Below are 15917 nucleotides of genomic sequence, written 5' to 3' on the forward strand. Positions count from 1 at the left end.
AGACAGATGGTCTATGCTGTAATAATGTTGCAGGTAAATTCCAGAAATAACCTATTCGGAATGTTTTAAAGGTTTTCACACAAAAACAAGTATGTTCAATATTTTAAAAAAAATAATAATAATCTTTTAAATTTGATAATATGTTTGTAGGTAACCTTATGTAATGAAATATTTTATTACATACATTTCTTGAGTTTCTCTTAGCTCTTTGCTGTAGACCAACTTCCTAGTACATGGGATGCCACATATCAATAGTTTAGAAGCTATAATGGATGCATATAAATGTATGGCTTTAAAACAAACTAATAATATATGTCCAAAAATGTTCAGTAGCACAGGGCTTGATTTAGGTAAGGTTGCAGGGTACCCTCTATCAGCTGTTCTTCCCAATAGAGGGCTCTTTTTAGTTGTGATCACCCACTTTACCCTAGGGCTTCAAACCTATGGCACATGTAGGGCTACAAACACTAAGGGGCATATGTATCAAGCTCCGAATGGTGTTTCTGGCGAGCCGTATTCAGCGAGGTCTGTCGGACCTGATCCACACTGTCGGATCAGGTCCGACAGACCTTGATACATATGCCCCTAAATCTGCATGAAACCCTTGGGTTGCCAGTTGGCCATCCCTGCTGTAGACCATTGTTTTATGCAAATTTCCAGACTATCTGAAAATCTTTAAGCATTTATTTTAGTCTTTTCAAGTTGTTACTATTACTTATAGCTTTATGTAACATTTCAGTTTATTTAACTGTTAGGCTAATGGAAGTTAAAGTAAATAATTGCAACTAGAATGAATGACACTAACATATATTTGTATATATATCTCCCAACATTTGCCCAATGTCATTTGGGACTTGGAGGTCTTTACCAGGTAAGGGATGGAGTCAAGTATGCTTTGTGAGTGGAGCCATGACATAATTGTGAATGGTTGGGCAGATCATGCCCAGTGTCATTTGGGACTGGGAGGTATTTTCCAAGTAAGGAATACTTGTGGTTGAAGTTGAGTATGCTTTGTTGGCTGTCAATGACAGAATTATGGAGGGTTGGATGGCGTGCAGGCATAGTTGAGGAGGTCCCTGGCTTCATTTTGGAAACTGGAACTTTTATAGGAAAGGGAGGGAAACCTATAAGAGGGAAAGTAGAGCAGAGTCCCCAAACTATGACAATTCTGTAGTATATGGGATGGTTGGGAGTTTGGTGTTCATCAGTTATTATATCTGTGCATATTTTGTTTAGTTTTCTGTATTAGTAAGATTTATTTCAAGGTCTTAATTTATATAATATTTCTCAGTGACAGATGTCACTTATGGTATATCTGGTTGTGTCCACATTAATTTAATTTACATTTTCTCTTGTTAGGTGTATCCAGTCCATGAATCATCCATTACTTGTGGGATATTCTCCTTCCCAACAGGAAGTTGCAAGAGGATCACCCACAGCAGAGCTGCTATATAGCTCCTCCCCTAACTGCCATATCCAGTCATTCTCTTGCAAGCTCTCAACATAGCTGGAGGTAGTTAGAGGAAAGTGGTAAAATATAGTTAGTTTTTTCTTCAATCAAAAGTTTATTGTTTTTAAATGGTACCGGAGTGTACTATTTTTTCTCAGGCAGCATTTAGAAGAAGAATCTGCCTGCGTTTTTCTATGATCTTAGCAGAAGTAACTAAGATCCACTGCCGTTCTCACATATGTCTGAGGAGTGAGGTAACTTCAGAGGGAGAATGGCGTGCAGGGTATCCTGCAATAAGGTATGTGCAGTTAAGTTTTTCTAGGGATGGAATTTGCTAGAAAATGCTGCTGATACCGGATTAATGTAAGTTAAAGCCTAAATACAGTGATTTAATAGCGACTAGTATCAGGCTTGCTATCAGAGGTATATACTCTGATTAATGTGCAATATAAAACGTTTGCTGGCATGTTTAATCGTTTTTATATATGCTTTGGTGATAAATCTTATTGGGGCCTAGTTTTTTCCACATGGCTGGCTTTATTTTTGCCTAGAAACAGTTTCCTGAGGCTTTCCACTGTTATAGTATAAAAGTTACAGTTGGTGCAGTTAAAATTACAAACTGTGACATGCTTCCCTCAGCAGTCCCCTGCATGCTATAGGACATCTCTGAAGGGCTCAAAAGGCTTCAAAAGTAGGAGCTGTGTCAGTTGTTATGACTGTTTAAAAAACATATTTTTCGTTTTGTTAATCTGTTTTTTGTATTAAGCAGTTAATCATCCATTTGCAAGTGGGTGCAATGCTCTGCTAACTTGTTACATACACTGTAAAAATGTTGTTAGTTTAACTGCCTTTTTTCACTGTTATTTCAAATTTTGGCAAAATTTGTTTCTCTTAAAGGCACAGTAACGTTTTTTTTTTTAATATTGCTTGTTAACTTAATTTAAAGTGTTTTCCAAGCTTGCTAGTCTCATTGCTAGTCTGTATAAACATGTCTGACATAGAGGAAACTCCTTGTTCATTATGTTTAAAAGCCATGGTGGAACCCCATAGGAGAATGTGTACTAAATGTATTGATTTCACTTTAAACAATAAAGATCAGCTGTTATCTTTAAAAGAATTATCACCAGAGGATTCTGACGAGGGGGAAGTTATGCCGACTAACTCTCCCCACGTGTCGGACCCTTTGACTCCCGCTCAAGGGACTCACGCTAAAATGACGCCAAGTACATCAAAGACGCCCATATCGATTACTTTGCAGGACATGGTGGCAATCATGGATAATACCCTGTCAGCGGTATTAGCCAGACTGCCTGAATTCAGAGGAAAGCGCGATAGCTCTGGGGTTAGACGTAATACAGAGCGCGCAGATGTTTTAAGGCCCATGTCTGATACTGCGTCACAATATGCAGAGGCTAAGGAAGAGCTTCAGTCTGTGGGTGACGTCTCTGACTCGGGGAAACCTGATTCAGATATGTCTACTTTTAAATTTAAGCTTGAGAACCTCCGGGTGTTGCTTGGAGAGGTTTTAGCTGCTCTGAATGACTGTGACACAATTGCAGTGCCAGAGAAATTGTGTAGACTGGATAAATACTACGCAGTGCCAGTGTGTACTGACGTTTTTCCAATACCTAAAAGGTTTACAGAAATTATTACTAAGGAGTGGGACAGACCCGGTGTGCCGTTTTCCCCCCTCCTATTTTTAGAAAAATGTTTCCAATAGACGCCACCACACAAGACTTATGGCAGACGGTCCCTAAGGTGGAGGGAGCAGTTTCTACTTTAGCAAAGCGTACCACTATACCTGTCGAGGACAGTTGTGCTTTTTCAGATCCAATGGATAAAAAATTAGAAGGTTACCTTAAGAAAATGTTTATTTAACAAGGTTTTATCCTGCAGCCCCTTGCATGCATTGCTCCTGTCACTGCTGCTCCGGCGTTCTGGTTTGAGTCTCTGGAAGAGGCCTTTCAGACAGCTACTCCATTGACTGAAATACTTGACAAGCTTAGAACACTTAAGCTAGCTAATTCTTTTGTTTCTGATGCCATTGTTCATTTGACTAAACTAACGGCTAAGAATTCTGGATTCGCCATCCAGGCGCGTAGGGCGCTATGGCTTAAATCTTGGTCAGCTGACGTGACTTCAAAGTCTAAATTACTTAACATTCCCTTAAAGGGGCAGACCCTATTCGGGCCTGGTTTGAAGGAAATTATTGCTGACATTACTGGAGGTAAGGGTCATACCCTTCCTCAGGACAGGGCCAAATCAAGGGCCAAACAGTCTAATTTTCGTGCCTTTCGAAACTTCAAGGCAGGTGCAGCATCAACTTCCTCTGCTACAAAACAAGAGGGAACTTTTGCGCAATCCAAGCCGGCCTGGAAATCTAACCAGGCCTGGAGCAAAGGCAAGCAGGCCAGAAAGCCTGCTGCTGCCTCTAAGACAGCATGAAGGAACGGCCCCCTATCCGGCAACGGATCTAGTAGGGGGCAGACTTTCTCTCTTCGCCCAGGCGTGGGCAAGAGATGTTCAGGATCCCTGGGCATTGGAGATCATATCTCAGGGATATCTTCTGGACTTCAAAGCTTCCCCCCCACAAGGGAGATTTCACCTTTCGAGAATATCTGTAAACCAGATAAAGAAAGAGGCATTCTTACGCTGTGTGCAAGACCTCCTATTAATGGGAGTGATCCATCCAGTTCCACAGATGGAACAAGGACAGGGATTTTATTCAAATCTGTTTGTGGTTCCCAAAAAAGAGGGAACCTTCAGACCAATTTTGGATCTAAAGATCTTAAACAAATTCCTCAGAGTTCCATCGTTCAAAATGGAAACTATTCGGACAATCCTACCTATGATCCAGGAGGGTCAGTACATGACCACAGTGGATTTGAAGAATGCTTACCTTCACATACTGATTCACAAAGATCACCATCGGTTCTAAAGGTTTGCCTTTCTACACAGGCATTACCAGTTTGTGGCTCTTCCCTTCGGGTTAGCTACAGCCCCAACAATTTTTACAAAGGTTCTGGGGTCTCTTCTGGCGGTCCTAAGAGTGGCCCCTTATCTAGACGACATCCTGATACAGGCGTCAAACTTCCAAATTGCCAAATCTCATACGGACATAGTGTTGGCATTTCTGAGGTCGCATGGGTGGAAAGTGAACGAGGGAAAGAGTTCTCTATCACCCCTCACAAGGGTTTCCTTCCTAGGAACTCTGATAGATTCTGTAGAAATTAAAATTTACCTGACGGAGTCCAGGTTATCAAAGCTTCTAAATTCCTGCCGTGTTCTTCACTACATTCCGCCCCCTTCGGTGGCTCAGTGCATGGAAGTGATCGGCTTAATGGTAGCGGCGATGGACATAGTGCCATTTGCGCGCCTACATCTCAGACCGCTGCAATTATGCATGCTCAGTCAGTGGAATGGGGATTACACAGATTTGTCCCCTCTGCTAAATCTGGATCAAGAGACTAGAGATTCTCTTCTCTGGTGGCTATCTCGGGTCCATCTGTCCAAAGTTATGACCTTTCGCAGGCCAGATTGGACAATTGTAACAACAGATGCCAGCCTTCTAGGTTGGGGTGCAGTCTGGAATTCCCTGAAGGCTCAGGGATCGTGGACTCAGGAGGAGAAACTCCTCCCAATAAATATTCTGGAGTTAAGAGCAATATTCATTGCTCTTCTAGCTTGGCCTCAGTTAGCAACCCTGAGGTTCATCAGATTTCAGTCGGACAACATCACGACTGTGGCTTACATCAACCATCAAGGGGGGACCAGGAGCTCCCTAGCGATGTTAGAAGTCTCCAAGATAATTCGCTGGGCAGAGACTCACTTTTGCCATCTATCAGCGATCCATATCCCAGGTGTAGAGAACTGGTTCGCGGATTTTCTAAGTCGTCAGACTTTTCATCCGGGGGAGTGGGAACTCCATCCGGAGGTGTTTGCTCAATTGGTTCATCGTTGGGGCACACCAGAATTGGATCTCATGGCGTCTCGCCAGAACGCCAAGCTTCCTTGTTACGGATCCAGGTCCAGGGACCCAGAAGCGACGCTGATAGATGCTCTAGCAGCACCGTGGTTCTTCAACCTGGCTTATGTGTTTCCACCGTTTCCTCTGCTCCCTCGACTGATTGACAAAATCAAACAGGAGAGAGCATCGGTGATCTTGATCGCGCAGGACCTGGTATGCAAACCTGGTGGACATGTCATCCTTTCCACCTTGGCCTCTGCCTCTGAGACAAGACCTTCTACTACAAGGTCCTTTCAATCATCCAAATCTAATTTCTCTAAAACTGACTGCCTGGAGATTGAACGCTTGATTTTATCAAGGCGTGGCTTCTCCGAGTCAGTCATTGATACCTTAATACAGGCACGAAAGCCTGTAACCAGGAAAATCTACCATAAGATATGGTGCAAATATCTTCATTAGTGTGAATCCAAGAATTACTCATGGAGTAAGGTTAGGATTCCTAGGATATTGTCCTTTCTCCAAGAGGGTTTGGATAAAGGATTATCAGCTAATTCTTTAAAGGGACAGATTTCTGCTCTGTCTATCCTTTTGCACAAGCGTCTGGCAGAGGTTCCAGACGTCCAGGCATTTTGTCAGGCTTTGGTTAGAATTAAGCCTGTGTTTAAACCGGTTGCTCCTCCATGGAGCTTACACTTGGTTCTTAAGGTTCTTCAAGGAGTTCCGTTTGAACCCCTTCATTCCATTGATATCAAACTTTTATCTTGGAAAGTTCTGTTTTTGATGGCTATTTCCTCGGCTCGTAGAGTCTCTGAGTTATCAGCTTTACAATGTGATTCTCCTTATCTGATTTTCCATACAGATAAAGTAGTTCTGCGTACAAAACCTGGGTTTTTACCTAAGGTAGTTTCCAACAAGAATATCAATCAAGAGATTGTTGTTCCATCATTGTGTCCTAATCCTTCTTCAAAGAAGGAACGTCTTTTACATAATTTGGACGTAGTCCGTGCTTTAAAGTTTTACTTACAAGCGACTAAAGATTTTCGTCAAACATCTTCCCTGTTTGTTGTTTACTCTGGACAGAGGAGAGGTCAAAAGGCTTCGGCAACCTCTCTTTCTTTTTGGCTTCGGAGTGTAATATGCTTAGCCTATGAGACTGCTGGACAGCAGCCCCCTGAAAGGATTACAGCTCATTCTACTAGAGCTGTGGCTTCCACCTGGGCCTTTAAAAATGAGGCTTCTGTTGAACAGATTTGTAAAGCGGCGACTTGGTCTTCGCTTCATACCTTTTCAAAATTTTACAAATTTGATACTTTTGCTTCTTCAGAGGCTATTTTTGGGAGAAAGGTTCTACAGGCAGTGGTCCCTTCTGTTTTAGTACCTGCCTTGTCCCTCCCTTCATCCGTGTACTTTAGCTTTGGTATTGGTATCCCACAAGTAATGGCTGATCCGTGGACTGGATACACCTAACAAGAGAAAACATAATTTATTCTTACCTGATAAATTTATTTCTCTTGTGGTGTATCCAGTCCACGGCCCGCCCTGTCCTTTTAAGGCAGGTCTAAATTTTAAACTACAGTCACCACTGCACCCTATGATTTCTCCTTTCTCGGCTAGTTTCGGTCGAATGACTGGATATGGCAGTTAGGAGAGGAGCTATATAGCAGCTCTGCTGTGGGTGATCCTCTTGCAACTTCCTGTTGGGAAGGAGAATATCCCACAAGTAATGGATGATCCGTGGACTGGATACACCACAAGAGAAATAAATTTATCAGGTAAGCATAAATTATGTTTTTTGTATGATCAAACGTTGTGAGAATCTATTCCAAACCATTAGAAGATTGATTAGTGGGAAGAGGTTTGGAAATTGTAGACCATGCCAGTCACTCATATAACACTTTTTACATGAGTTTTCACATCATTAAAGTTTTATTCTTCCCACATAAGTTTGGGGATAATGAGCATTTATTTTATATGTAATGCAAATTGTAGGGCAGTTTTGAGATTGTGACAGGCTTTATTTTTCACTTTACATACTTGTTTTTTCCTATCAGTGCAATAAACTCATTGTGTATTCTAAGACAAACTCACCAGTATACATTTGGTGAGTTAACACATGCTTAGAGAATAGGATGAGATCTGTAAGTGCACTTGAGACACAGCCAATGAAAGCCCAGTCCAGTCCAGTTACCATGGCTGCAAGACTCCTTTTACTACAGAAAATCAAGTACACTTTCAATCTTGGTACAATTTTACCATTGCAATTATAAATTACATTGCATGTTAGATTTATTTGTTTACATTGTACAATAAAAATAGCACATACATTAATTGGCTATGAAAAACATAAAAAAATAATATGTTTCCTAACAATGTCCACTTTTTTATTTTTGCTTTTTTCCTGGGGCTATAAAAAATAGTTCAGAGGTCTTCCAGTTGTGGCTATCCCTGATATACATGATAATTATATCATTATTAATCCAGCTGTTGTTTCTTTCAAAGGTTTGTAATGGTTCAAAAAAAAAAAAAAAAGTTTGAAACCACCCAAACTTGCATATGTTGTTTTCTCAGGAAAATGCTGATGGATTTGAATTGGGCAATTGCTGTTGTCCTAGAAAGACTGAAAACATTTGGTGCTGATGGTCCTATTTTTTGTTATTAAATATTGAAAACATTGACAATTGAATTCTATTTTACATGAAATGTTGATACAATAACATAATAATGATGAAAAAATGTGAAAGTAATTTTAATTTTTAAAAAATATAGTTTTGCTGTCAGCACAATGGGCTCCATTTCAAATGCTGCTTTTTAACCTGTCCGCCACCTTTTAGGTGGCGGATTGAAATCATCCCGATCCGATCGGGATGATTGACAGTCCCTGTTAGCGGCCGATTGGCCGCCAGTGAGCAGGGGCGGCATTGCACAAGCATTTCACTAGAAATGCTTGTGCAATGATAAATGCCGACAGCATATGCCGAGCAGACATGATAAGCTATAGCGAATCATGTCAGATCACCATTTAACAAGTTTACACCAATATCTGTAATATGTTGAAGGAAGGACATGTTATAGAATGATCCCAAAAGGACACTCAAAAGAAAATTTTCACAACTGATTTTGTTGCACTTACTTTGTCTACTTCAAAATTACAGAAATTATTGGTGGGAACTTTCCAACATCAGTGTTCTCTACAGGAACGTTTTAGCATGTGCACCATATTTGCTAATATTTAAATTTTGCAATGCTTATAGCTCAAATTATCATTAAATAAATTTATGTTAAATTATGCAATGAATTTGTTCTTTGGATAGCAGAAAATGTTATAATATTAAATTATTATACTGCTCCCATCTGGTTAGTTTATAATGCCACCCTGCTGGCAAAAATTTCTGTGGAGAACACTGCAACATATTTCAGACTAAAAGCCTTAATATTAAATTATCCTTGATAGAGTAAGACAATCTACAAAACAAACCAGGTACATAGCCAGCTATGATAGTTCATTTGAATCCTTGAGACTCCAGGTCAAGTCCTGAGATTTCCAGGTATGTAAAAATGTCATTTTTAAATAAAGCCTAAATTAAATATTTATTTTTCTATGATGCCTAAAAGCTTTCAAATTATGACTACATTTGATGAGCCTGATTGACCGTGGTTACTGGGTTACTGCGAAGTTGATACATTTCACTTAAGAGATTTCTGGCTTTCCTCCTTTCTATTGCTGTACGCAGAGCTTCATAGATCATGTGTTTGTTATTATTAACATTATACTGGGTCAGTTTCATCAGTCTGTCAAAGTCTTCTTCGCTGTAGGTGAAGTTTGTCAGATAATATGGTGACCAAAGACCGCTGACATTTGCTTTTCCTTCAGACATTTCTTCTGGAGATCTCAGCACCCCTGAATCAAAATAAGACAGAAAATACAATGTAAGTATGATCTTGTATATTTCATAAAGTGTGTTTTACCCTTTAAGTTCAGTGCTAGAACCTGTGTTTATGGATAATATACAGTTGTATGCAAAAGTTTAGACACCCCTAACAATTTCCATGATTTTCATTTATAAATAATTGGGTGTTTGGATCAGCAATTTCATTTTGATCTATCCAATAACTGAAGGACACAGTAATATTTCAGTAGTGAAATGAGGTTTATTGGATTAACAGAAAATGTGCAATATGCATCAAAACGATATCAGACAGGTGCATAAATTTGGGCACCCCAACAGAAATATTGCATCAATATTTAGTAGAGCCTCCTTTAGCAGAAATAACAGCCTCTATACGCTTCCTATAGCCTGTAATGAGTGTCTGGATTCTGGATGAAGGTATTTTGGACCATTCCTCCTTGCAAAACATTTCCAGTTCAGTTAGGTTTGATGGTTGCCGAGCATGGACAGCCCGATTCAAATCGCCCCACAGATTTTCAATGATATTCAGGTCTGGGGACTGGGATGGCCATTCCAGAACATTGTACTTGTTCCTCTGCATAAATGCCAGAGTAGATTTTGAGCAGTGTTTTGGGTCGTTGTCTTGTTGAAATATCCAGCCCTGGCGTAACTTCAACTTTGTGACTGGACTGATTCCTTTACATTATTCTCAAGTATCTGCTGATATTGAGTGGAATCCATGCGACCCTCAACTTTAACAAGATTCCCAGTACCGGCACTGGCCAACATCCACCAAATTTTACTGTGGGTAGAAAGTGTTTGTCTTGGAGCGCTGTGTTCTTTTGCCGCCATGCATAATGCCCCTTGTTATGACCAAATAACTCAATCTTTGTTTCATCAGTCCACAGCACCTTCTTCCAAAATGAAGCTGGCTTGTCCAAATGTGTATTTGCATACCTCAAGTGACTCTGTTTGTGTCGTGTGTGCAGAAAATACTTCTTCCGCATCTCTCCCATACAGCTTCTCCTTGTGCAAAGTGCGCTGAATGATGCACAGTGACACCATCTGCAGCAAGATGATGTTTTAGGTCTTTGGAGGTGGTCTGTGGGCTGCTTTTGACCATTCTCACCATCATTTGCCTTTGCCTCTCCGATATTTTACTTGGCCTGCCACTTCTGGCCTTAACAAGAACTGTGCCTGTGGTCTTCCATTTCCTCACTATGTTTCTCACAGTGGACACTGACAGTTTAAATCTCTGTAATAGCTTTTTGTAGCCTTCCCCTAAACAATAATGTTGAACAATCTTTGTTTTCAGGTCATTTGAGAGTTGTTTTGAGGCCCCCATGTTGCCACTCTTCAGAGGAGAATCAAAGAAAACAACAACTTGCAATTTGCCACCTTAAATACCTTTTCTCATGATTGGATGCACCTGTCTATGAAGTTCAAAGCTTAATGGACTCACCAAACCAATTGTGTGTTCCAATTAATCAGTGCTAGGTAGTTACAGTTATTCAAATCAACAAAATGACAAGGGTGCCCAAATTTATGCACCTGTCTAATTTCATTTTGATGCATATTGCACATTTTCTGTTAATCCAATAAACCTCATTTCACTACTGAAATATTACTGTGTCCTTCAGTTATTTGATAGATCAAAATGAAATTGCTGATACAAACACCCAATTATATAAATGAAAATCATGGAAATTGTCAGGGGTGCCTAAACTTTTGCATTTAAAGGGACATGAAACCCAGTTTTTTTCTTTTGTGATTTAGAAAGAGCATGTCATTTTAAACAACTTTCTAATTTACTTCTATTATCTAATTTGCTTAATTCTCTTGATATCACTTGCTGAAAAGCATATCTAGATATGCTCAGTAGCTGCTGATTGGTTGCTGCACATAGAGGCTTTGTGTGATTGGCTCACACATGTGCATTGCTATTTCTTCAACAAAGGATATCTAAAGAATTGAGCAAATTAGATAATAGAAGTAAATTGGAAAGTTGTTTAAAATTGCATGCCCTATCTGAATCATGAAAGTTTAATTTTGACTAGACTGTCCCTTTAACTGTAACTCTTTACATTGCTTTGTATTGCCATGTTCTGAATTTACTTACATGATCACATGCAAAAACAGATTTTTGTATTAAATGGATTATAAAAAAGTTATGTAAATGGAATATCTTTAATTGCTAACTATGAAGAAAGACATTCTAAACTTCAGGACCCTTTTGTCTAGTTTTACTATAGACTCTGTGAGGCTGAATTATCAAGCATCAAATGGAGCTTGATGCCCCTGTTTCGGAAACAGCAGTTATGAAGCAATCTTAAGACCGCTTCTCCATAACTGGTCCACTGCCTCTGATGCTGCGGTCTGCAATCCACCCGCTCCTATATGATCGGGCTGATTGACACCCCCTGCTACTGGCCGATTGGCCGCGAATCTGCAAGGGGCGGCATTGCACAAGCATTTCTGGTGAACTGCTTGTGCAATGTTTAATGCTGACAGCGTATGCTGTCGGACAGACATTGATAAATTGGCCCCTGTGTGTTACCTTGTTCTTGCCCTGTAACATACATAACTATTCCCAAGAGCTGTCTTGACACACTATTGTTTAGCTGCCTATTTTATGCAGTCTGTATGTTGTGTTTGTGAGTTAAAGGGGCATTATAATACAAAATCCACATGCTCTAATCTCCAAGAACATGTCCTTTTTGAATTACTACCAATAGATAACTATGTGTGATGAACTCCTTTAATGACTGTCAGCTCCCAAGTGGGATGTTACCTATGTGTTTAACTCATTTGCAGGTGTTTAACACATAGTTATTAGGGATAGTAGAATGGAATTTCCCTATTTATTTTTTAAATAACATTGTCACACTTGCAAAGCATTGACTTTTACTTAATTTTCCATGTTTTAGTGGTAATATATGTAATGGGTCTGAATTAAATTTTCTTAGGTTGTAAATATTTGACATTGGATTTCAAGACTTTTCTCTAGAAAATAAGCTCTAATCTATGGAGATATATAAATACACACACACATACACTGGCCCCTAGTTATCAATGTCTGTCGGACCTGATCCGACAGTGCGGATCAGGTCCGACAGACATCGCTGAATACGGCGAGCAATACGCTCGCCGTATTCAGCATTGCACCAGCAGCTCACAAGAGCTGCTGGTGCACCGCCGCCCCCTGCAGACTCCCGGCCAGTGGGCCGCCAGCAGGGGGTGTCAATCAACCCGATCGTACTCGATCGGGTTGATTTCCGGCGATGACTATCCGCCTGCTCAGAGCAAGCGGACAGGTTATGGAGCAGCGGTCTTTGTGACCGCTGCTTCATAACTGCAGTTTCTGGCGAGCCTGGAGGCTCGCCAGAAACACGGGGCATCATGCTCCATCTGGAGCTTGATACATATGCCCCAATGTATTATTCTAAAGGACAAAACACAGATGTACATTAAGAAAAAGATCCAAACTGTACTGTAGCAATAAGTGGCATAAGATTGCAGTCAATGAGTAAACATACCAGGTTCCTTATATTTCGTGAATGTGTCATTCACAAGGGGGAAGTGAAGCACTATAGGTGCATTGGGGTTGTCATGGTCATTAAAACTGTAGCACTCTTTGTGTTGCTTCTTATCTTCTTCACTAAGTGATATGTTGGGAAATCCAATGCCTTGAGCTGTACAATATGAACAAGTCTGTTCCAATGCCTGCAAGAAATAAACATTATATATATATATATGCTACAAACAATGATCCCATCAATATTTGTCTTAAAGGGACATCAAACACTTTGAGGTGGCAATTTAAATGATAAATCGTATATAGAAAAAAAAACTGCAATATAATTTCATTATTTGTCCCTTTTTCTGTAGTTCTATTCTAAAATTGTAAACTTTTCAGTTCCTGTTAGAAATGGAAGTTCATTTATCATTGCGCAAGCATTTCTGGTGAAATGCTTGTGCAATGCTGCCCCCTGCTAACTGGCGGCTAATCGGCCGCTAGCAGGGGCCGTCAATCATCCAGATCGGATCGGGATGATTTCAGTCCGCCACCTAAAAGGTGGCGAAGAAGTTAAGGAGCAGCTGTCTTAAGACCTCTGCTCCTTAACTTCCTGAAACAATGGGGCTCTGAAGCAGCATCCGCTGCTTAATAAATGGAGCCCTAAAACAGCTAATGAAACTTAAAAAATGACATCTACATCTGTTATTCTCAGACTAATCTTTTCTTTGAATGCATCATTCTACATAGCATTTATTTAGTGTTTAATGTCCCTTTAATTGTTATCTAGATGTTCTGTGAGATTAGTTCCCAAAAGGGTCCACAATAAAGGATAACCCGTCATGTTTAAAATCACAGATCTGTTTATATTCATGCAAGACTAGACCTACACCTTTTTTTGTTGTACCCAATGTTTCATATAAAACAGCATTCATGTCATAAAACCAACTAACCATAAGAGGAGTGTCCAAAGTATAATCAAAGGAGAGGATGATGTCCACCTTCCTTTCAGGCTTCAGCAGTGGAGGGAAACTGGCATTAATAAAATATCCAGCATCCACAAGGCATAGATTATCAGCCAAAGGAGTAAGTTTGTTAGGGAAGATGTCCAAATGAGTGTCTGAAAAATAACAATGGGAAATTATTATTGGAGATTTATACTCCTTTAATTCAACGATCATCTGCAGAAATGACCATATATATCCCCTTTGAGGATGCAAATTTAAATGTAGTTTTCTTATTATGAGGCTGTTTTGGGACTCTTGAGTTGTCACTAACCTACAGCACTGCAGTATTATGTTTTCAAAAATATCTACTTAAAGGGACATGAAACCCAAAATGTTTCTTTCATGATTCAGATAGAGAATACAATTTTTAATACATTTTCAATTTACTTCTATTAATTCATTTGCTTTCTTCTCTTGTAATCCATTGCTGAAAGGTTTATCTAGGAAAGCTCAGGAGCAGCAAAGAGCCTAGGTTCTAGCTGCTGATTGGTGGCTGCATATACTGTATATACAGATTGTCATTGGCTCACCCATGTGTTCAGTTAGAAACCAGTAGTGCATTGCTGCTTCTTCAACAAATGATACCAAGATGATGAAATAAATTAGATAATAGAAGTAAATTAGAAAGTTGTTGAAAAATGTATTCTCTATCTGAATCATGAAATAATTTTTTGGTGTTTCATGTCCCTTTAACAGTCTCTACATTTAAACTTATCTCAATATGAACCTCTTAAAAAGTGTTTTAGCAGTAACCTAGTACCTGTGTTAAAGACATTGGGGCCGAATTATCAAGCTCTGAATGGAGCTTGATGCCCCTTGATTTCCGGCAGACAGAAATCAACCCAATCAAATAGATTGGGTTGATTGAAACCCCTGCTAGCGGCCGATTGGCCGTGAATCTGCAGGGGGCGGTAAGGCACAAGCAGTTCTGGTGAACTGCTTGTGCAATGATAAATGCCAACAGTGTATGCTGTTGGAATTTATCGATGTGCAGCGGACATAATAGGCTACATTGTATCATGTCCGCTGGCACTTTGATAAATATGCCCCATTGTCCTTTTAATGTTTTAAAGAAATCATGAAAATAAGTCACTATACAGAAATGCCCATGTGCCATAAACCAACTTTCTGAGAATGATTGTTGTTCAGTCTCAAACATTGTACCAAAATCTATTTTTTATACTTCCCAGTACATCTCTTTCTTTGCCTTTAGAGTTGTTCAGTCTCAAACATTGTACCAAAATCTATTTTTTATATTTCCCAATACATCTCTTTCTTTGCCTTTAGAGTGATTGTGCATTCATCTTTTCATACTAACATAATATTAGGTTTAGCCCATTTGGATTGGTGGGATATTAAAAACCTCACCTTTCCATTCTACAGTGGTATTTTAGCAAGTAGTACAATACCCAATTTTTAGTCTTCAGGATCCAAAGCAAGCTTGATTTTTTAAATTTTCAGTACATCACAGATAAGGTAATCTATGTTTATCTAACCTCTCCTTTTTAACTAAGTGTAAAAATTGTACTGCAAAATTTGTCCTGTTGTTGCTCAAGACTGGAGATAGGAAACTTTAACCCTCACCTAGGTCACTGGTAAAAGTACTGAAAATATTTGGTTAAAATACTTATCCCTAAATTACATACTACTTAAGTTTAATATAGACATATGACTGATTTACTACCATCTTTGTTTTATATTCTCCAACTTTTTATTTTACCGTGTACCTATATTTGCATTAATAGCTAGATCCTTAGTTTGTGGGTAGTACTGTATCAAAAGGTTTTCAAAATCCAAACAGATCCAATTAAATTAATTGGCTTTATATAAATTCCCACTTACTTCCTAATAGAAACTAATTAATAGTTTGACATAAATATTTTCTAAAAACAAAACAAAAACATGTTGTCTCCCAGTATGATTCTGTATTATTTCTCCTTGTAGCTTTTCAGACTTATTGGTTTCTAACCGAGCAGATAAGCCCTATTTCCCTAATTCCCTTTATGAAGTATCTGCCTTAACAGCATGGTTAGCAAAAGCCATTGTGATAGGCACTCGTGATCGGAATAAAAGACATCATTTTTAATTTATG

At 39.4% G+C, this 15917-nt stretch overlaps 1 protein-coding gene across 1 annotated transcript in view; it reads right to left on the reverse strand.

Moving 5' to 3' along the window:
• Positions 1 to 8767: 8767 nt before the first annotated feature.
• Positions 8768 to 15917, reverse strand: part of LOC128645074 (cytosolic phospholipase A2 delta-like) — a 183387-nt gene continuing 176237 nt past the window's right edge. The window contains exons 18-20 of the mRNA XM_053697830.1: positions 13772 to 13938; positions 12841 to 13027; positions 8768 to 9315 (exon numbers count right to left, since the gene is read on the reverse strand). Of these exons, the coding sequence (XP_053553805.1) occupies positions 9044 to 9315; positions 12841 to 13027; positions 13772 to 13938 (626 nt within the window). The 3' untranslated portion in view covers positions 8768 to 9043. The remainder of the gene's footprint in view (positions 9316 to 12840; positions 13028 to 13771; positions 13939 to 15917) is intronic.

This window comes from Bombina bombina, chromosome 1 (genome assembly GCF_027579735.1).
Source record: "Bombina bombina isolate aBomBom1 chromosome 1, aBomBom1.pri, whole genome shotgun sequence".
Lineage (NCBI taxonomy): Eukaryota > Metazoa > Chordata > Amphibia > Anura > Bombinatoridae > Bombina > Bombina bombina.